Source organism: Doryrhamphus excisus, chromosome 2, assembly GCF_030265055.1.
Source record: "Doryrhamphus excisus isolate RoL2022-K1 chromosome 2, RoL_Dexc_1.0, whole genome shotgun sequence".
NCBI lineage: Eukaryota > Metazoa > Chordata > Actinopteri > Syngnathiformes > Syngnathidae > Doryrhamphus > Doryrhamphus excisus.
Window position 1 is genome coordinate 16,178,896 of NC_080467.1, and position 21,636 is coordinate 16,200,531.

Sequence of the window (21,636 nt, forward strand, 5' to 3'; positions counted from 1 at the left end):
CTTGTTGCAGACACACTCGCTGGAATCTCTGCCGCAGTTTCTCAGCAACAAGCTCCATGGTTTTGTCTCATCCACTGGAATAAGACCAGGGTGTTATATTTAGCAGGCTCTATATCACTTTGAATAAAGGGATGGATTGCGGGGTAGGAGCAAGCTAAACAAGATTTTTTTTTAATGAAAGGAGGGACTTGTCAATCACATGTGCTTACTTGTTTGGATATCAATCAGCTTTTTTTTTTTAATTTTTGACATAGAAGTGTTAGCAGTAATTACAGCAATTAGGCTTCCATTCCCTTTCCTAGAAGGTCATACCAAATGCTTCTTTTTGAGGCTGTTTTTTAAAGTTGAATATGCTGGCTGTATTATTATTAAAGTTCAAGGTTCGTCTTTAGATGTAATCTAAAATAAAACGTCTTAACACGTGAAATGACAGAAGTGTTTGTGTTTGCTTTAATTGCACCTCAGGGGAGAAGGTGGTGAGCAAAAGCACAGATTTTCAATCTAGCCACCTGAAGGAATGAGAGGGAGATGATTCACACTTCATCCTCCACAAAAACAATATATTTTTTATGCTTTGCAAGTGGGGCTGTCATAATGGAGTAAAATAAATTTCAAAAATATAGCCGTTATTTCCTTTTTACAGAGGTATAACAATATTTATGCTGTTGTAGTTTGCAGTGGTATGAGCATGTGGGCTGGGCAACAAACTACTAAGTAAACTTCTGCAAAGTTGATATTTTTGATATATATCAATATATATCAATATATATATATATATAATATATATATCATTATAACTATTGATATAGTTGAATATTTTCAAAGCTAGAGCTAGAAAAATAGTTTTCGCCCTTCTAAATATGTTTTTTTAACATTATTAGAGCTCTACACACATCAAATATCACCCCTATACTTTCATTTACACTCATATTACCCGATATAGAAACCATTATAAGAGACAATAAGAAAATAATTGAAACCTGCAATAAAACCTGTTGTTCCGATAATCAAGGCTGGTGCTTGGGTGTCTCACCGATTATTACAATAACATTACTGACACCCAGTGATATATATTATATTTGCATTTTAGATCATTTAGACATTTGTCTGTTTGAAAATTATTAATTTAGGCATAAAATATGTAGCATTCGCCCAAGTTTGCATATTATTTTTACTAATAATAAACCACAAAATGTATTAATACATAGCCAGTATTATATAGTATTATTATTATTATTACAGTATTATTATAACACAAATATATTATGTAAACAAATATTTCCACAAAAAATATTTCTGAATATAATACAACAATATGAAACATTGTAATAATATCAAATAATTAAATGATACCCCTTTCTCCCTTTATTACATATAATTGTAAAAAAATGATCAGGAACTTATTCCCTGAGATTAGATCTCATCACACTAGTATGGATCCAATACTATCGATATTGATATCGATACTATCGCTATTTGGACAGATCCGCCCAACATTAATAAACACTGTATCATATCTACAATATATAAACAATACAATACAGTTATTTAATACAGTATGATGTAACCTTCGCCTCTCAGCACAGATCATTTCATTGAAAGTCCAGGTGTGTGTCTCCGTTACCATGGAGACACTTCCGCCCTCTGTATTCAGAGCACGCCAGTTTAACTTTAGAAGCAGTTGGTAGTTCAGAAATGTATTCATTTACAGACATATAGTAAAATAATAATTATTATTTGTTATTAGACATTTGTCCTACAGGTGCAATGTCGACCGACGAGGACGAGTCAGTGGATATAAATCAACATGACAACGACTCAGACGAGGTGAGTTTGCAAAGTGGTTCCATTATACAGCTATAAAAACAATTAACAGAACTCTTAGTGGCATTGTGAAGTATTTAAAATGAAATTCAAACAAATATAAATACAATGATTTGATTTATTATACGGTATTTAATTTGTTTGGACGAATTGACTTCCGGTAGGTTCAGTGGCGTTAGCTAGCAGCCAAACTGTATATTTATGCCATTAAAACTTAATGTATGGTCCTTAGGGTTATGTGTTTAAAATTAAAAACAAGTATAAGATAATGATTTTAAGTAATATTTTACAGTATTTAATTTACGTGGGACTTTCGCCACTTCCGGTAGCCTCAGCTCCGTTAGCTAGAAGCCAAACTTTATATTAATGCAATTAAAATTGAATACGTGGTCCTCAGAGTTATATATTTTCAATTTTACAGAGGGGAACAACTATATATAATAGCTATATTATATATATAAAACTATATAAATAGCTGCATTTACGTTTTTTACTCGCCTAGCATACATTTCAAAATAAAGTATAGGTTCATGCTAGTGTCATTTCCATCACAAACAACAGCCATTTGCCTACCTGTTTTTGCTATTTTTCATACATTACTACACATGTTCAATCATTTTATTTTTGCCAAATTATTATTTACAATATATTTACTTCCACGCGTTGCAGATCCGTACCCATTATTACGCACATTATTAACCATATGCAATAAAGTCTATTAGGAAGAACGTAATAACGGGGATTTTCGGTTTACTTTAAGGGCAGAATTAAAAGGCAAACCCCTGTGTAGAAGCCCAGACAACATTTAGTAACCCTTGTTTGCGCGACTCATTTTACTTTGACATAGTTAATGTCGATAACGCCGTGTCTACGTCATCATCATGGCTGTATTAATAAGCCACGCAGATTCCTCACTTGGCGTTAGTGCAATACAATCATCAAGAGGCCTAAACCAAGCTAAAACTAAGTGTAGACGGCTGAAATATATTGCAGCAGTTATATCAAGTTGGAGAAATGGTGGGTTAACTTGGGTTACCAGGTCCAACTAGTGGTGCCCAAAGTGTGGCCCTTGGGCCATTTTATTGGCCCTTGGCATATTGTAAAAAATAAAATGAATGCGGATAAGCGGAAGAAGAATGCATTATTGATGAAGTATATGATTAGATATTCATGACATGCACTGGATTGACAAGATGTTATCATAGTACACTCAAAAGGCCATAAGGAGTTCTCTTTAATTGGACTCAGTTGATTTACATGGTAGCTGATTGGTTTGCATATTGACCACACAGTCAGGGAAGACCCGGGGTTTGAATCTCCACTAGGGCATCTCTGTGTGGAGTTTGCATGTTCTCCCCGTATGTCCTCCCACATCCCACTCCCCACAAAAACATACATGCTAGGTTAATTGGCGACTCCAAATTGTCCATAGGTATGAATGTGAGTGTGAATGGTTGTCTATACGTGCCCTGTGATTGGCTGGCGACCAGTCCAGGGTGTACCCCACCTCTCAGTCCAATGTGTACTCCACCTCTTGACGACAGCTGGGATAAGCTCCAGTATACCCTCGCGACCCTAGTGAGGATAACCGGTAGAAAATGGATGGATGGATGGATGCTTAGAGTTGGGCCATATTGTAAATGTTGGCATCGATCCGAAAATACAGGGACAGTATTGTCGATACAGATACTGACACCATTACTTTTGCCTTAAATTGTCTCAAGATCAAGTTTTAAGGAAAAAAAATGTATTTGTGAACAATATATACTGATATCAACAATGTGAACAACAAAAACAGAAGAAAATGTACTACTAATATTATATTACTACTGATACTATCCTTGGTGTCCATATTTAATTCCACTGTCGTATCTATCCAGAAGTGTAATGCAGCCGATGAGTTTGAGGATATGAGGGAACAAATGAGAAGAGGACACAGAGGAGTTTTCAACATAAGCCCAGGGGCAAAAATGGACAAGATCACCACTCTGAGGGCAGCATTTACCCCCCCAAGGAGTCCAGGTGTGAGGCTGCGAGGTAGGTGGAGTTCTTTTTTTTTTTTTTTTTTGTTAGCAAGCCGCTCCAAGGAGCAGTTATAATTGTACAGTTGCATGGCTGAAGTCCAATTACACCCCTATAGAGCATGCTAACTTTCTTCATCTCTTCAGGCATAAGGTCAGAGCTCTTGGAAAGAAGAATTGCTCAGATAATGAGGCAAGTATTATTATTTGAATTGCACATACGTGTTATCAGGAAGTGGCTCTTGCTTGGGATCATGTTGCATTTGTGTTCCACCGTGAACCTCATTTGGTACGTCAATGCGGGCCATTTATTAGTAAAAAAAAAGTATTTTTTTCTGCCTAAAGTAAGCATTTTCAAGCAAAAACTGTAAAAGTACTAAAATACAAACACGAGGCACACACAAGATGCATTCAAAGATGTTGTGTTTATATGTAGCATTCTACACTGGTCACTAGGTGTCATTAATGTTACTCGACTGCTCAGTGAGACATACAAGCCACGATCACTGGAACAACAGGCTTTTATTGCAGCTTTTAATGATTGTACAACAGGCGCTCCCCGAGCACCGGAACACATTTACAGCAACACACAGGAGTACAAGTTTTTATTTATGTTGATCTAAAAGAGGCGGCACGGCGGTCGAGTGGTTAGCTCGCAGACCTCACAGCTAGGAGACCAGGGTTCAATTCCACCCTCGACTATCTCTGTGTGGAGTTTGCATGTTCTCCCCGTACATGCGTGGGTTTTCTCCGGGTACTCTGGTTTCCTCCCACATTCCAAAAACATGCTAGGTTAATTGGCGACTCCAAATTGTCCATAGTTATGAATGTGAGTGTGAATGGTTGTTTGTCTATATGTGCCCTGTGATTGGCTGGCGACCAGTCCAGGGTGTACCCTGCCTCTCGCCCAAAGACAGCTGGGATAGGCTCCAGCACCCCCGCGACCCTCGTGAGGAAAACGCGGTAGAAAATGAATGAATGATCTAAAAGACTTATTTTCTGTTATTATGTCTTCTATATTGGTTAATACGACTATAAAGGTAACACTAGGGGTGTTATTTATTGCTGTAAATATTCCATTTATCATTAAACAATCTCACTTTGCAGATATTGACTTACCACAGCCAGGTCTGAAACCAATTATCCATGATAACTAACAAAAGTATCGGAATTGTTTGATGATGTTTTGGCAGAGAGAAGATCCATGCTGATCGGAACCCACCACTACCCCAAACGGACTTCGCCACCATAACCCAGAGAGATTTTCGAGTTGACGGATTTGTCCCCCAAACGAGTAAAATCACACATGTATGTCCATCCAGGCATTTTCCAACATTTTTCCTGTTCAGGACACCCAGTATTGGTCACCATTCCAACACAGGGTGCATTTAAACAGCATTTAAAGCAGCAATGTACACATTTTACCTTGTCATCAAAATGACTTGCAATCATGAGAATAGTCTGCCATTGCCATGGCAACTGCACAGATGCCATCTTTTGTGGTCATCCAGCCCAGACACATCCACTGCAGAAAACGCTTCACCGCAGTGTTCATTCTGTAGTGTAAGGGAATACAGTGGAACCCCTTTATGTCGGTCCTGTTAAAGTCCAATCCACTTCATTTATTTTTATTTAGTAAACATTTGCATGGAAAAATTAGGGAAATTTGACATTTCCATCTTCCACATGAAGATTAAAAAATATTAGATATAATTGCTAGAACTGTAGCCATTAGAGTCTAATAGCTTAGTGCATTTTCAGTCCAATTGAAGGCCTTTTTGACACACTCACACAGCACAATTAAATAGTGTTGTGATGTTCACGAACGAACCGGTTCTTTTGAACGGCTCATTAACATGAACGATGGGAACCAGGTTGCAGCTGGGAACCGCCCCCCAGTTGCAAATAGCATCACGCCACGTTGTGCACGGTGCCTTCATGTGAGTGCGCCAGCAAAAAAAAAAAAATCCAACAACACAGAAACACATGAATGTCCCCCGCCTTGGAGAGCAGCAGCAGCAGCAGTGTAACACCACCCTGTGGAATATTTACAATGAATCCAGATTAGACTTTACAAGTTTATAATCAGTATTTCAGAATAATTCAAACTATTAAATTAATTCCTCCCAGTGATTATTTCCAAGGTAAAATGAGTTAAGGCCAGGCTGGCTTCTTAAAACGTATTAAATATAAAAATGAGCCAGTTTTTTTGAACGGCTCTTTGAAAGGAACGGCTCACCAAGATCCGGCTCCCCTCCAAAGAACCAAAAATCTCTTCACTACAATTAAATAAATGCAATGATGCATTACAATAGATGCATTGTTCTCACTCACACAAGCTTAATTCTCCTTTCTATGAAAACTTTTCGAGGGACTGTCTACTTTCATGGCACGGCGGTCGACTGGTTAGCGCGTAGACCAGGGTTCAATTCCACCCTCTCTGTGTGGAGTTGGCATGTTCTCCCCGTGCATGCGTGGGTTTTCTCCAGGTTTCCTCCCACATTCCAAAAACATGCTAGGTTAATTGGCCACTCCAAATTGTCCATAGGTATGAATGTGAGTGTGAATGGTTGTTTGTCTATACATATGTGCCCTGTGATTGGCTGGCGATCAGTCCAGGGTGTACCCCGCCACTTGCCTGAAGACAGCTGGGATAGGCTCCAGCACCCCCGCGACCCTCGTGAGGATAAGCGGTAGAAAATGAATGAATGTCTACTTTCATTCTATTTAGTTAGTTTTGATTATGTCGACAACCGCTTGTGTCAACGTGACTCAGCCAGTCTTGAGAGCCGTCGACGGGTTCCACTGAAACTTGATGAGACAATCACATGCAACTACGACAAGAAGCTAAGATAAAATGAAAGCATTTTATTGTTGAGCATAAATACCCGGTAGCCACAAACTATTGATTGTTTTTTTTTTACTGTCTTCCTTCCATTTCCAGCTTCATGATTATAAAACAGAGCAGGCCATCAGCTACTGGAGTGAAAATTACCAGCAGGTACAGGTGGGTGTCAAATCTTCCACACCCAGAACATCCTCGGCTTTTTTTGCTGACTTTCTGGTCAAGCCACATGAAAACATGAAGCATTTATTCCTACATGTTTGCCACAGTATCAGCTTAGGGGTGTATTAAACACGGGTCAACCAGTAGTATGTTGTTTTGTGTTACAGGGTGTGACTGCAGTAGAAAGCCCCAATACTCCCTTCAGAAAGTGCGCCCAGTTCTCCACACCCATTGAGGAGCAACGGGAAGAAATCGAGCTCACCATTGAGTAACTGTCAGTAACTGCTTTTTAATAATGTTAGAAAAGATGGTGCTTGTATGGTTACACTGCAGAGCCTCATTAGTCATGATGAAAAAAAATACATAATAATGATAACATAAAATAAATACACATTTTGTCCATTGAAGTGTATTATAAATGCACTTTCTCTAACATTTTATGGCTTAATCGCCTAATTTGTTAATTTTTAATTTTTGTTAATTTCCTGATTAAATACAGGGCAGAAATGGAAGCTGCGGCAGCCGTGAGCATCTCTTCTTGGCTTGGTGTGCAAGCCCTGGCTACAGAGTTGGCTCATGGTGCCTGCCAGTTTCTGTTTGTCAGCACGTTGCAATGTTGAAACATTTACTGCATTATACACTAGACCCTTTTTTCATTCATTTAAAAATAAAAATTACTTTCTCTGTCATCAGTTCCCCTCCAAATATGATGATAATGATGATGTAGCCCTTTATTCTTGTCACTTATACAGAAGTACAAGCGAAATAGTGCAATCATTTGTACATACATATACAACATAGTATGCAGTGAGACAATTGGTGACAGGATGGGATGATTCGGTGATCACGTACCCGGCGGTGTACGTTTCGTCAGGGCAGGCAGGTTCCCCTGAACCTGAGCTTCTCAATTGCGTGGAGAGACCAGTTGATCAATTCCATGATTTATGTTTTTGCTAGACACGTCCACTACTTAGTTTCATTTAAAATAGTAATTATTAAAATGAAATGTAAGCCTTAAGTTGTGCTACATGACGTTCTGGTGAGGTATATTGTGCTATATTAGTATAATACTGCTTATGCTTCACCTCTATCAGAAATAGTAAAAAATAAATGGTAATGGTAATGGTTTTATTTCATTTGAACATGCATCAGATTACAATTGAGTGCATCACATAATCAGTTCACAGTTCCACATGTCCAAAAGGAAGAAGCAAAGCTTATTAAATCCTACCCCTCCATCTGGTACTTTTACAATCAGTAACTTACATTTGTTCACTTCCTGCTTTCTATAATACAGTTTAAGGTTTTTTTTTTAAAAATAATGTACCTTGTACCGAAGTACGAGGTGATATGACCATACAATGACAGAATGTGTACCATAGTAAGTGTCAATATAGTGATATATATAGCACATCATGACTGGTTCAAGACTCTTCATGGCTATGGCTTTTTAACGTACTAGTCCTAACATAGTGTTTCAAATGTACTTCTTCCCTGAGGTCATATTTCTCCTCTCTTGTAGAGAAGTATTGGATGACATTTTTAGCTAATTGGTTGTTTTTAGCCTTATGCATTATTTTTAGCTGTTTGAAGATGAACCATATCAGCAAGTTGAAGTATTTGTGATTTTAGAAATAAGGAGTTAGTATGTTCTCTGTAGGCGGCATTATGAATTATCCTTACTGACCTTTTTTGCGGTACATTTAGCGAGTGAAGATTGCTTTTATAGTTATTAGCCCATATTTCCACACAATAAGTAAGATATGGTAGAACCAGAGAGCAATAAAGAGTGTGGAATGATTTCTGATTGAGAACAAATTTTGCTTTGTTCAATACTGAAATATTTCTGGCCACCTTATGTTATATATTTGTAATATGAGGTTTCCAGTTCATATTTTCATCTATTGTGATCCCCAGAAATGTATTTTCATTCACCCTTTCAATGTCCACACCGTCTAATTGTATTTGCTGGTACGTGTCCTTTCTGCTGTTACCAAACATCATGATTTTAGTTTTACTTAGGTTCAAGGACAATCTATTATCATCAAACCATCTTTTTAGTGTGATCATTTCTTCTCTGACCTTTCTAAAGATTTTGTCTGTATTCCCTCTGGAACAAAAAGCAGTGTAGTGCCGAATGTGTAGTGTGTTTGTGCTTGTCACTGCCACACTTTCATAGAGAGGAACAACCTACAGAAAAAATCTGAGAAAAAGCAATGGCTCGTTAACTTTTAAGAGTTAATTTTGTCTGCGACTGACACAACTTTATCTCCGGCCACCTCTTCCAGTTCCACCTTGAGGATACCAAGGCGTTCCCAGGCCAGTTTTGAGACATGATGCCTGTGACACTCTCGGCGGAGGCCAACGTTGGAAACAGTCTCCACTATCTGCTGGCAATGCTAATCAGGCTTGTACAAGAACCGAATGACATGTGGTCATGTGCCACCAACCCATAGTCCTGAAAGTGTACTGAGCTATAAAAATGCATCTATAGGTGCATTAATATCGCAAAATTATTTCATTCTCCTTTCTTTAAATTAATTGTTGCCGCTAGTTAAAAAGCTGAAGCCTCTCGCAGAAGATGAAGCTTCATTAAACTTCAAAGAGTGAACCTCTCCTGCGTCGAAACACTGCAATGTCGCTTGGGAATTTTCTACCAATACTCATAATATGTGCTGTGTCAATCACAGGACAATGCCAGGAGCTGCTGATCCTTTCTGAGCATTCAGCAAGGATTAGTGGGCGGTAGCTATGGCGACAATTCATTTAAGCTTCAACGCATGCAGGTTTTTCTGTCGGAACATTAGACGATGCAGGGAATTCCACTTATAGAGATAAATATGTTTCATGACATTGAAAGGCACAGGTTTGTTTGAACATTGCAAGCCACCGCTTATATGTTTGTTTTCAGGTAAAGATAGAGATTTGGCAAAGTTTGGCTAGTATATGGCCAATTGCCAAGGATGAGAAGAAAGACATAAAAATCCCATTAGTGCTCATTCCCTCAAGTCAGCAATCAACTACAACTACAGGTGGGGAACTCACGCCCCCATGCTGCTGAGACTAATCAAACTAATCACTTGACGTGGATGAAATCAAAGCAAGTCGTGAGGGGGGATCGTTCACTGCTGGGTCTTCGGGTTAATTACAGGGTTTAAAAAAATGTAAATATCTCAAAAATCTAAAAAGAATCTCGATTAAAATGTGACTTACATTTATAACTTTATTCTCGAAATCTCAGATTTTAAAAATGATTAAAAACGAGGCAATGGTTTAGTGTTTTTGTTCCTTTTTAACGCCTTAATTCCGGATTATATGCTCTTATTTTGTATTACTTCCGTTTCTGCTCCGTCCTAGTTTCCTTTTTTTTACCTTTCTGTTCTCACGCACCTGCTTTCAATTTGTGTTAATTGGGATTATCTGAGCATTGTTAATGGTTACTGTTGTGGCGTCCTGACACTGCTTAACAGCATCAATAGTTATAATAATATAATAATTTTAATCCAAAACTTTTACCTGCACTTTGGGGTCTCATCCTTTGCATCCTGAGGTCGAGCTAAAAACATCACAGTGCAATGACGTCACAGCAATGGTGAGTCAATATGAGTTGGTTTAGCCGAGTGATGATCATTGGTGTCAAAAAAAGGAAGTCAAAGATAAAGATGATGATCATATTCCACCCATATGGCCATTTTTTTTTTACAAAATACAACGTGGAATTGTAACACGTACTAGCCAGTGGTGGCGGTTTTATAATGTGGGTTGGACTTGAAATTCTCTAATGAAACGCGAGGGGGCGGTGTTTTCTGGTGCGTGCGCAACCACAACTCCTGTTTAGTCGCTATTAATTTCCTCTGTTGAGTCGTAGTATTGAACAATGGCGACTGAAACCACATACAGATCGTTGCTATAAATATCAGCGCATAATAAGACGCCGCATTTCACTGTTGGTAGCGGCGTTGTAACGTTTGAAATAGTAATTTGATTACTACCCGTTATATGTTATTATATATGCCGCCTTGGCATGTACGTACGTAGGAAAGCGTCATGATTATCAGGTTGAAGTGCGCCAACCCTTCAACTGCGCATGCTCCGCCTATAACAGGCTACCTGCAGGAAGACAGTTGTCATTACAGCCATGCAAGCAAGGGAAAGATGGCCTCCTGCAGAGACGAACACACATCCACGCTGTCTAAGTGGCCCCTTCCGCTGCCGATAATGAGCATCTAATGAGCGGTGACGTCATGACACACGGATGTTGCTGCCAACGCGCTTTTCCACCCCCTCCCCACTTCCTCTCTTCTGTCGACAACTAAATTAAGTTAATTAAAGCTAATTGAAGTACTTTTTTTAGACGGATGTTAAATCTGTACATCATTTTCCCCCGAGATGTGAAATGTACCGAATAATCACATGTTTTTCAGGGTATTTCCAATGAGTTTATTGAACAAAATATCTTACAGTATCTTGGATATACATATATACACCTTGTATTGTATAACACTTGTTAAAGAACGGCAGCAGTGAATATAAACACCGTTTCTACATTTCAAAGGATTTTCCCAGGAAATATTAATACATCATTACTTCAAAACACATTATACAAATCTAAATATAGAAAGCACAAAAAATTAGATATTTTCTGTGAAAAGTACTCACTCTGAGGACAGAAAACTTCATACAAAAAAAGCACATTTTACATTTTTTTTTCCTGTTTAGCAATTGCAGCATTCAGGTCATAAAAATACCTGGAATTTCCTCTTTGTTTTTTTTTTTTTTTTGGTGTGTGATTGCGTTGGTTTTCATCTGCATGGAAATGACCAACAAAGACTTATTCTAGAACAAATAAAGAAATGGCTCGGACGAAGGAGCTTCCGATTAGACTGCCTCTCAGATGACGTACACATCAGTCTTCTCTCCAAGAAGCCAATATGTTCTCATTTTACCTTTGCCCTGAAACACACAAATCAATAAGTTCATCAATGGCGATGGAGGGTGGGCGGGGTCAGGTTACGTGACCCTGATGTGTGCTGGCGTTCATATTTCACCCCCCACCTCGTAATAGCAACATCTACCAACTAAAAAAAAAAGGATACATCATGGTTCCAAAATTATAAATGCATGTTGATTAATAGGAACACGTTATAATTAATAAATCATATATCACTCCCTCCCTCACTAAAATTCATTATATGACTGCTGTTTCATGGTTGACTATGTATTATTAGTCACAAAATATTGAAAGACATGTTCCAGTGGTGTCAAAAAGTGTTTGCCCACTTAATATTTTTGTTTGTCGCGTCAAACAAATTAAAATATTAGTCAATGGCAACACAACTGAACACTAAATGCATTTTTTTTTAGTACTTATTAAACATCCAAACCTACGTATCCCTGTGTGAAAAAGTGATTACCCCCCTGTTAAACATAAATAAGTCAGATTAATTCATATCAATCAGTCTGGAAAAGGTTATAACACAATTTCTAAAGCTTTAGGACTCCAGCAAACCACAGTGAGAGCCATTCTCTACAAATACTTACCATTACGTTAATACTGCATGAAGTCAGCCATGACATTTCTGACATTCATTCATTCATTTTCTACCGCTTTTTCCTCACGAGGGTCGCGGGGGTGCTGGAGCCTATCCCAGCTGTCTTTGGGCGAGAGGCGGGGTACACCCTGGACTGGTCGCCAGCCAATCACAGGGCACATATAGACAAACAACCATTCACACTCACATTCATACCTAATTTGGAGTCCCCAATTAACCTAGCATGTTTTTGGAATGTGGGAGGAAACCGGAGTACCCGGAGAAAACCCACGCATGCACGGGGAGAACATGAGAACATGCAAACTCCACACAGAGATGCACGAGGGTGGAATTGAACCCTGGTCTCCTAGCTGTGAGGTCTGCGCGCTAACCACTAGACCGCCTTACCCATTTCTGACATGACAATGTAAAAAGAAAAGCTCCTCCAATTCTGTGTGGAAGTGGTAAGCTTCTTTGTCCTTCTTCCTCACTCCACTTGAAACATTTTCTTAAGTTTAGAATAAATAAATTAAAGACTAATTAGGCCCATGCATTGCAGTTATGTAATGTGTTATAAACAAAGAATCATCAGAGTGTGAAAGTGCCTATAGGGGTGTTATTTCATGTCTAAAGTGCTCTAATAATGGTAATAAATTACATTAAAAACAGGGTTTTCATGCTCGAACTATGAAAATGTTGATTAATCTTGACCCCGACTTGGGGCGCACAGTGGTGTAGTGGTTAGTATGTTGGCCACACAATCAGGAGATCTGGAAAACCTATCCTGAATCTCCATTGGATGTCTCTATTTTGTTCTCCGCCTTCCTTCCACATTCCAAAAGTTAGGTTAGTCGGTGACTCTAAATTGTGCAATTGTGTAAATAACAGTGCGACAATGGCAATATGAACTATGAGCTACAATGTTCCTTGTGTGAATGTTCCTTGTGTCCTTCGTAGATGACTTTCTCGACATGTTACACAATCCAGCAAAGACACAGCAACAAAGTGGTGAATAACACAGCAAAACAGCAAAATAAACAGTAAAAAAAAAACACCCATAAAGTATAAAACATCACTTTTCTGTAGAACCCCGTCGTAGAAAGCTTACTTCTCTGACCCCCTCTGTCACATGAGCTCCATCTGGTGTGTGCACAGACCCCTACCCACCCACTGGCCTGCTATCAAAGACTTGTCTTCCTGGAGCTGGTGTGACATAGTCCCTATAATTACCGTAATGCCCCTTATGTCACTAGAAGGTGCAGAGTCTTTGGATCAGGGGTCTCAAACATGCGGCCCGCGGGCCAAATGTGGCCCGCAGGACACTAGTTTGAGGCCCCCGCCTTGATATGAAAGTTTAATGTTAGTGCGGCCCGCGCAAGTTTGATATGGATGCTGTATGGTATCATGTACCCAGAAAAAATTATCACGTTTGATTAATGTTCATGTTAAAGGTTAAATAACTGTTAATAGTTATCCTTCTTATCCGTGTGGAAGTGGTAAGTTTTTGGCTATTTAAGTTGAAAGGAAAGAACTTGAAGGCTACCGTTTAGGTCGCTAGCTCTCTAGTTTGCGAGTTAGCATGTGTCTCAAGACCCTACAGTTGCGCAATATGTTGTAAATAAAAAGAGTATAAATGTGACTATAGTCGTGTTTTGTCATGTCTACAGGGCTCTAATAATGCTTTGTTCATTTTAATCTGAAAAAAATAATTTGTCTACCCACCAACTATATGTGGTTTCTTAAGTTTTTATTATTTGCCGTTTTATTATTATTATTATATTTATTTATTTATTACTGAGTGATTTTCTTTATTCTTGATTTGTTTATTTATTTTTCATCTTATTTTGTGCAGAAAAATAAAACGTAAGATATTTGAGAACAGTGGAATGTTTTATCAGAGCTTTTCTTGTAGAAAATTGGAACCAAAGCAAAGTTTATTCATTTTTCTCTTTTTAATAAATGCGTTTTTTTTTTTTTGGAAAACCTGATGCGGCCCAGTCTCACCCAGACCCTAGCTCCAGTGGCCCCCAAGTAAATAGAGTTTGAGACCCCTGCTTTTGATACTGTACTAAGGATTATTTCAAAATAGCATCACAATTTCTATTGCTCTACAGCTTCGATGCAACCCATGTCTGCTTACTGTCGCAGCAAGATCCATAATCAAGCAGGAGGTGGGAATAAATGTTACTTTTTAAATAAATAAAAATGAATATTGGAGTATCGGTTCCAGACCTGAGTACATTTCCTTACAGTTCCTTATTTATAGATGGGATATTTTTATTATTTAATTTATAACCTTCATTTTAACATTGTTAGAGCCTTCTAGACAAGAAATAACACCCCTATAGTCACCTTTACACTCACATTACCCAATAAAGTAGACATACTAAGACATAAATAAATAGATAAGACTCGTGCTTGTGTGTAAAGCTGAGGGTTTTTCCGGTTTTTCCTCACGAGGGTCGCGGGGGGGGGGGGTACTGGAGCCTATCCCAGCTGTCTTCGGGCGAGAGGCGGGGTACACCCTGGACTGGTTGCCAATCACAGGGCACATATAGACAAACAACCATTCACACTCACATTCATACCTATGGACAATTTGAAGTCGCCAATTAACCTAGCATGTTTTTGGAATGTGGGAGGAAACCGGAGTACCTGGAGAAAACCCACGCATGCACGGGGAGAACATGCAAACTCCACACAGAGATGCCCAAACGGAGAATCGAACCAAGGTCTTCCTGATCTCCTGACTGTGTGGCCAACACAGTCTTAACCACCACTAGCTTTAATCATACACATTTTAGTGTATAGTTTGATATAATTCAAACCTGCAATAAAAGCCTGTTGTTCCGGCAACCAATTTTTGGTGCTTGTGTGTCTCATAGAACATTACAGACACATTACTGACAACTAGTGACCAATTTAGGATATCTTCTGAATGCCTTATATTTGTATTTAATTCATTTAGCCATTTTTATGCTCGACAATGCTTAATTTAGGTAACAAATAAGTAAAGTAGGTTAAATGTGCATATTTTTAGACTAATAGTATTGAACCTTGAAACAGCATGATTTATTCATTAATACCCATACATCCCTTTTGCAGTGAAAAGAGTGGAGCTCCATAATGTGAAGCTTTATTGTAGTGAAATGTGTAAAGTAGTGAGATACCAAATACTTCAATAAGGCTGCTTACTTTCATTTCTACGTCTCCTCGTAACTGCAGATCAAAGTAGCCGAACTCATCCAGCACTTCTTTGGTGGCTGACGATACATGGATCTTCAAAGCTGTCAATCAAACACATGAAAAACATGATCATTTGTCTGCGAATGTCCACTTTGTCCTTTGTGTCTAGAAAAACACATTTATTAAAAACAAAAAAATTTGGTTCCAATTTTCTACAAGAAAAGCTCTGATAAAACATTCCACTGTTCTCAAATATCTTACTTTTTATTTTTCTACACAAAATAAGATGAAAAATAAATAAACAAATCAAGAATAAAGAAAATCACTCAGTAATAAATAAATAAATATAATAATAATAAAACGGCAAATAATAAAAACTTAAGAAACCACATATAGTTGGTGGGTAGACTAATTATTTTTTTCAGATTAAAATGAACAAAGCATTATTAGAGCCCTGTAGACATGACAAAACACGACTATAGTCACATTTATACTCTTTTTATTTACAACATATTGCGCAACTGCAGGGTCTTGAGACACATGCTAACTCGCAAACTAGAGAGCTAGCGACCTAAACGGTAGCCTCCAAGTTATTTCCTTTAAACTTAAATAGCGGATCCTGACGGTGGCTTCAGGCTGCAGTTTATCGCTGGCTAAGGGGCATTCGCTCTAAGTGCTATCAATTATTTACCAGCAGAGGCAGAACGCAGGAAGCGACTGCATAGTTAATCGATATCGCCAATGATTTCCCCCAATGATATCCCAGCAAACGTCTCTGCAGGTTAAGAATAGAACCATCACAATAGAAGTCTTGCATGTGTCCTGTATTATGTTTCCCAAGCAAATGCTGAAATAGAATTCCCCCATATGACTAATTATGGTATGCTCTTTAATAACCGGTGTATGGACACGGAGGACCAGAGAAAGCCAAAGTACATATTGTCAAAGAACTGAACGAAAACTAAACAATAAGTGATTTTGGCATCTCACCCTCGCCGTTGGATTCCATTCGGGATGCTGTGTTGACAGTATCTCCAAACAAACAGTATCTGGGCATTTTCAATCCGACTACTCCAGCGCAGACTGGACCTAAAAACACAGAGATGAGATATTATCACATTGTGTAGTGGAATAAAAACGGGTGTCAATTGGTACAGGCTCCATGTTTAAGATGGATGCTGGCTACACATCACCCAACGTCCTGACGTACTGATTTCCAATGTAGTACAGTAGAACCTGCCTCTTGGACTGGAAACCCAAATGGATCATTTCTTGCACATTTACTTGTGAATTATGCCAGGAGCTTTGGGTTGTGCAGGGGCGTCAAACGGCAGCTGGCTATATGTGGTAATGACTGGCTTTTTCAACAGTTGACAACGCCGGAACACACGAACAACCTGACTCTGGTTTCTGGAAACACCGGCATGCTTTTGGCACAGGCACAACCATGCCCCAAACCATTTTTGAGGGTTTTTCACCTAGTACCCAGGAGGGTACTAAGTGTCCAGGAGGTGAAACCTGTTCATGAGTGTCCATATATCTCACAAAAGTGAGTATACCGCCACGGTCTGTCTGGGGCTGCATGAGTGCACAGGGGAGCAAAATGTACTGCGACATCCGCCAACACTAACAACCTTCGATAAAGTCCCCGTCCAAGAGGATTAAGGCACAACTGGTAACAATCTGGCCAGGCTCACTGTAAGGTTGCCAGGTAGTTAGAATATGTATGTTGACTTATTTTCAGAGGACAGTAAACCCATCCTGCTTCCCAAGCTATACATTGAATACTGTATATTAGTGTGCATCAAATTTGAATGGGAAATTTTAAATTCATAATATCAATTTGGCTGGCATTCCATATTTTTTTCTAATGAACATAAAAATGTCTTTTGCAAAGTTTTGAGGAACTCCACTGATATTTAGGGGTGCCACAAACTTTTGTAAAATTTCGGAAAATGTGCAATTTCTAATGTGCAATTGCCAAAAAGTTGACCTGGAAATGTTGAGTACAATGAACTTCTATACAGCATCATTTTCTATACGGTTATTAAAGGGGGCCCAGACCAAAGACCAAGCTGCAACTGCTAGTCTGAGAGGAACTAGTTGTTGAGGGCAGCATCTTAGGCAGGGGTCTCAAACTCAATTTACTTGGGGGCCACTGGAGCTCGGGTCTGGGTGAGACTGGGCCATATCGGGTTTTCAAAAAAAAAAAAAACAAAAAAAAACAAAACGCATTTATTAAAAACAAAAAAATTAAAAAAACTTCGCTTTGGTTCCAATTTTCTACAATAAAAGCTCTGATAAAACATTCCACTGTTCTCAAATATCTTACTTTTTATTTTTCTACACAAAATAAGATGAAAAATAAATAAACAAATCAAGAATAAAGAAAATCAATCAATCAATAATAGATAAATAAATATAATAATAATAATAAAACGGCAAATAATACAAATTTAAGAAACCACATATAGTTGGTGGGTAGACAAATTGTTTTTTTCAGATTGAAATGAACAAAGCATTATTAGAGCCCTGTAGACATGACAAAACACGACTATAGTCACATTTATACTCTTTTTATTTACAACATATTGCGCAACTGCAGGGTCTTGAGACACATGCTAACTCGCAAACTAGAGAGCTAGCGACCTAAATGGTAGCCTCCAAGTTATTTCCTTTAAACTTAAATAGCCAAAAACTTACCACTTCCACACGGATAGGGAGGATAACTATTAACAGTTATTTAACCTTTAACATGAACATTAATCAAACGTAATATTTTTTTCTGGGTACATGATACCATACAGCATCCATATCAAACTTGCGCGGGCCGCACTAACATTAAACTTTCATATCAAGGCGGGGGCCTCAAACTAGTGTCCTGCTGGCCACATTTGGCCCGCGGGCCGCGTGTTTGAGACCCCTGATCTTAGGAGAGCTGGTGGGTTGTGCTGCACAGTGCCTAAAATAATAAATGGACAAGTGTATATCAGATTATGTAGGACTACAGTACTACTCTCAATAAATATGAGGCATCAGGAATACTGTCTACTCTGTATTACTGTTGTTGATGTTGCGCTTGCTCAGCTATTAGCTAACTGTCATTAGCAAGTTGTAGCTAGCTAATGTTAGCTACAGTAGAGGCAATGAGCACTAAATACATATAAATATGACTACAAATCACTCAAATTACAAAGACAAAACCGCAAATTTGCTAGTAATATGTAATAGGAGTATAAATACCATCACCTCAAATCTCCATGGCGACCATTGAACTGTTCACCACTTTATTCCACAAAAACAGATATATGGTGGCACCCCTAAATAATCATGTATTGGAAAAATATTTTGTATGTGTTGTTTCTACATATATTGGAACACTTTTAGTACCCAGCCATATCAAAATTCAATAATTGTGTTTTTTGATGCACCCTACTGTATATATTATTATTCATTCATTCATTCATTTTCTACCGCTTTTTCCTCACAAGGGTTGCGGGGGGTGCTGGAGCCTATCCCAGCTGTCTTCGGGCGAGAGGCGGGGTACACCCTGGACTGGTCTCCTAGCTGTGAGGTCTGCGCGCTAACCACTAGACCTATATATTATTATATTATATTTTATTATATTATATTATATCCACGTTTCATTTCCAGAGTATCATCCCTCGAGAAGATTTGACTCACCTGTGTGAATACCTATCCTGAGTCTCAGCTGGTCGTTGGGTCTGTGGCGGATCTTGAACGTTTTCACCTGCTCTAACAAGGCCAGCGACATCCCAGCAATCTCCCTGGCATGGAGTTTCCCATTCCGCACCGGCAGCCCTGACACCACCATGTATGCGTCGCCAATGGTCTCCACCTGAGGGAGGAGCAAAGTCATCATCTTCACGTACTTCGTACTGTCCAGCGCTGAAATTTCGACTTACCTTGTATACATCAAAGTTATCAATTATGGCATCAAAACAGGTGTACAGGTCGTTGAGTAACGTGACCACCTAAGAGGGAAAGGACACTCGGTGAAGCTACAATAGAAATGAATGAATGATGACCATGTTTACCAAATATTAATGGGTGCAATTTGTTGGCTGTGGAAAGTAGGACATGATTAAAATAAATAATAGTGTAATAATAATAATAATAGTTCCATTTTACCTAAAAAATGACACCATGTACACTCAGTAACATTGTGTCTCTTGCTGTTTGGACTAACCTGATGGTGCAACCCTAATTGGATAAATATGAGCACACAAAGAGGCCAAATGCAATAGTTCATTGGGAGGTCATTCCTCCACATATGAGGGTGTATAAGCTTGTCAGCTATCACTTGCTGACTCTCTGCTTGGACATCATTATCGTGTTTCCCTGGTGAGAAAGCTTTAGAACTGGAGCTGGTGGGAGCCATGTAGCACAATGTCTCAATGACTCAACTCTGCATCAACATTTTCGATTTGGGAAAGTGTAGGACTCACTGCAGAAAGGAAGTTAAAAATGGTACACTGGCAAATAGAAAGTTAGTTGAGAATTACAGCTTACTGATCTTTTACTCAATACTTAGGTACTTACGATATACTATATATTCTGTATCTATTTATCACATATGAAATATTTACAGTATCTCTTCATTATCATTGTGTATGGTAGTTTTACTCTAGTACTTTGTATTTTTAATTCTTTTATTATTAAATTAACGCTGTTTATCATCAGTGCCGGGCAAATTTAAAACAGTAAATAGTTATAGTTGCTACCGGTACTTACTTTTCCTTGCAATTCTCTATCACGTGGTTATCTTGCTGGGTGTTAGCATGCTAACTATTAGCTTTTTACCCATGCATACCCATGTCAAATTAGCATTTTAGCATGTTTTCCTGATGTCTAAATGTAAATACATACAAAGGGACACTGTAGAACTGCCTTGGCTGTGTCTGTACTGAGCTGCTAGCATGTTAAGTGTTAGCATGTTAACATTTAGCTATTTATTTATGTCTTATTTATGTCAGCATTCTAGCTTTTTTTCTCATTTCTAAATGCAAATAAATACTCCACCAACATATTGTAGGGATACTAGAACTACCTTGGCACTTTCAGCACTGAATGCTATCTTGCCAGGTGCTAGCATGCTAACTTAGCATTTCAACATTTAGCCATTTTACTCCTGTCAATTAGCATTTGAGCTATTTTTCTCATATATAAGTGCAAATACAGGTGCTGTACTGAGTGTGATCTTGCCAGTTGCTAGCATGTTAACTGTTAGCATGTTAACATTTAGCTATTTATTTATGTCCTATGAGCATTCTAGCTATTTTCCTCATTTCTAAATGCAAATAAATACTCCCCGTACATATTGTAGGGACACTAGAACTACCATGGCACTTTCAGTACTGAATGCTATCTTGCCAGGTGCTAGCATGCTTAACTTAGCATTTCAACATTTAGCCATTTTACTCCTGTCAATTAGCATTTGAGCTATTTGTCTCATATATAAGTGCAAATACAGGTGCTGTACTGAGTGCGATATTGCCAGCTGCTAGCATGTTAACTGTTAGCATGTTAACATTTAGCTATTTATTTATGTTCTATCAGCATTCTAGCTATTTTTCTCATTTCTAAATGCAAATAAATACTCCCCCTACATATTGTAGGGACACTAGAACTACCTTGGCAGTTTCAGTACTGAATGCTATCTTGCCAGGTGCTAGCATGCTAACTTAGCATTTCAACATTTAGCCATTTTACTCCTGTCAATTAGCATTTGAGCTATTTTTCTCATATTTAAGTGCAAATACAGGTGCTGTACTGAGTGCGATCTTGCCAGCTGCTAGCATGTTAACTGTTAGCATGTTAACATTTAGCTATTTATTTATGTCCTATCAGCATTCTAGCTATTTTTCTCATTTCTAAATGAAAATAAATACTCCCCCTACATATTGTAGGCACACTAGAACTACCATGGCAGTTTCAGTACTGAATGCTATCTTGCCAGGTGCTAGCATGCTAACTTAGCATTTCAACATTTAGCCATTTTACTCCTGTCAATTAGCATTTGAGCTATTTTTCCTCATATATAAGT

The 21,636-nt window shown here is 38.4% G+C and overlaps 1 protein-coding gene and 1 long non-coding RNA gene across 2 annotated transcripts in view; one reads left to right on the forward strand and one right to left on the reverse strand.

The window, feature by feature from the left end:
• Positions 1-5,036: 5,036 nt before the first annotated feature.
• On the forward strand, positions 5,037-20,637 carry LOC131106630 (uncharacterized). Its single transcript, XR_009120106.1, has 7 exons — positions 5,037-5,153; positions 6,790-6,852; positions 7,020-7,126; positions 9,141-10,444; positions 16,940-17,118; positions 19,061-19,143; positions 19,224-20,637. It is a non-coding gene; the product is annotated as an uncharacterized LOC131106630 (long non-coding RNA).
• npr2 (natriuretic peptide receptor 2) overlaps positions 11,250-21,636 on the reverse strand; it is an 85,381-nt gene continuing 74,994 nt past the window's right edge. The window contains exons 18-22 of the mRNA XM_058055829.1: positions 19,496-19,564; positions 19,254-19,428; positions 16,560-16,658; positions 15,579-15,670; positions 11,250-11,805 (exon numbers count right to left, since the gene is read on the reverse strand). Of these exons, the coding sequence (XP_057911812.1) occupies positions 11,743-11,805; positions 15,579-15,670; positions 16,560-16,658; positions 19,254-19,428; positions 19,496-19,564 (498 nt within the window). The 3' untranslated portion in view covers positions 11,250-11,742. The remainder of the gene's footprint in view (positions 11,806-15,578; positions 15,671-16,559; positions 16,659-19,253; positions 19,429-19,495; positions 19,565-21,636) is intronic.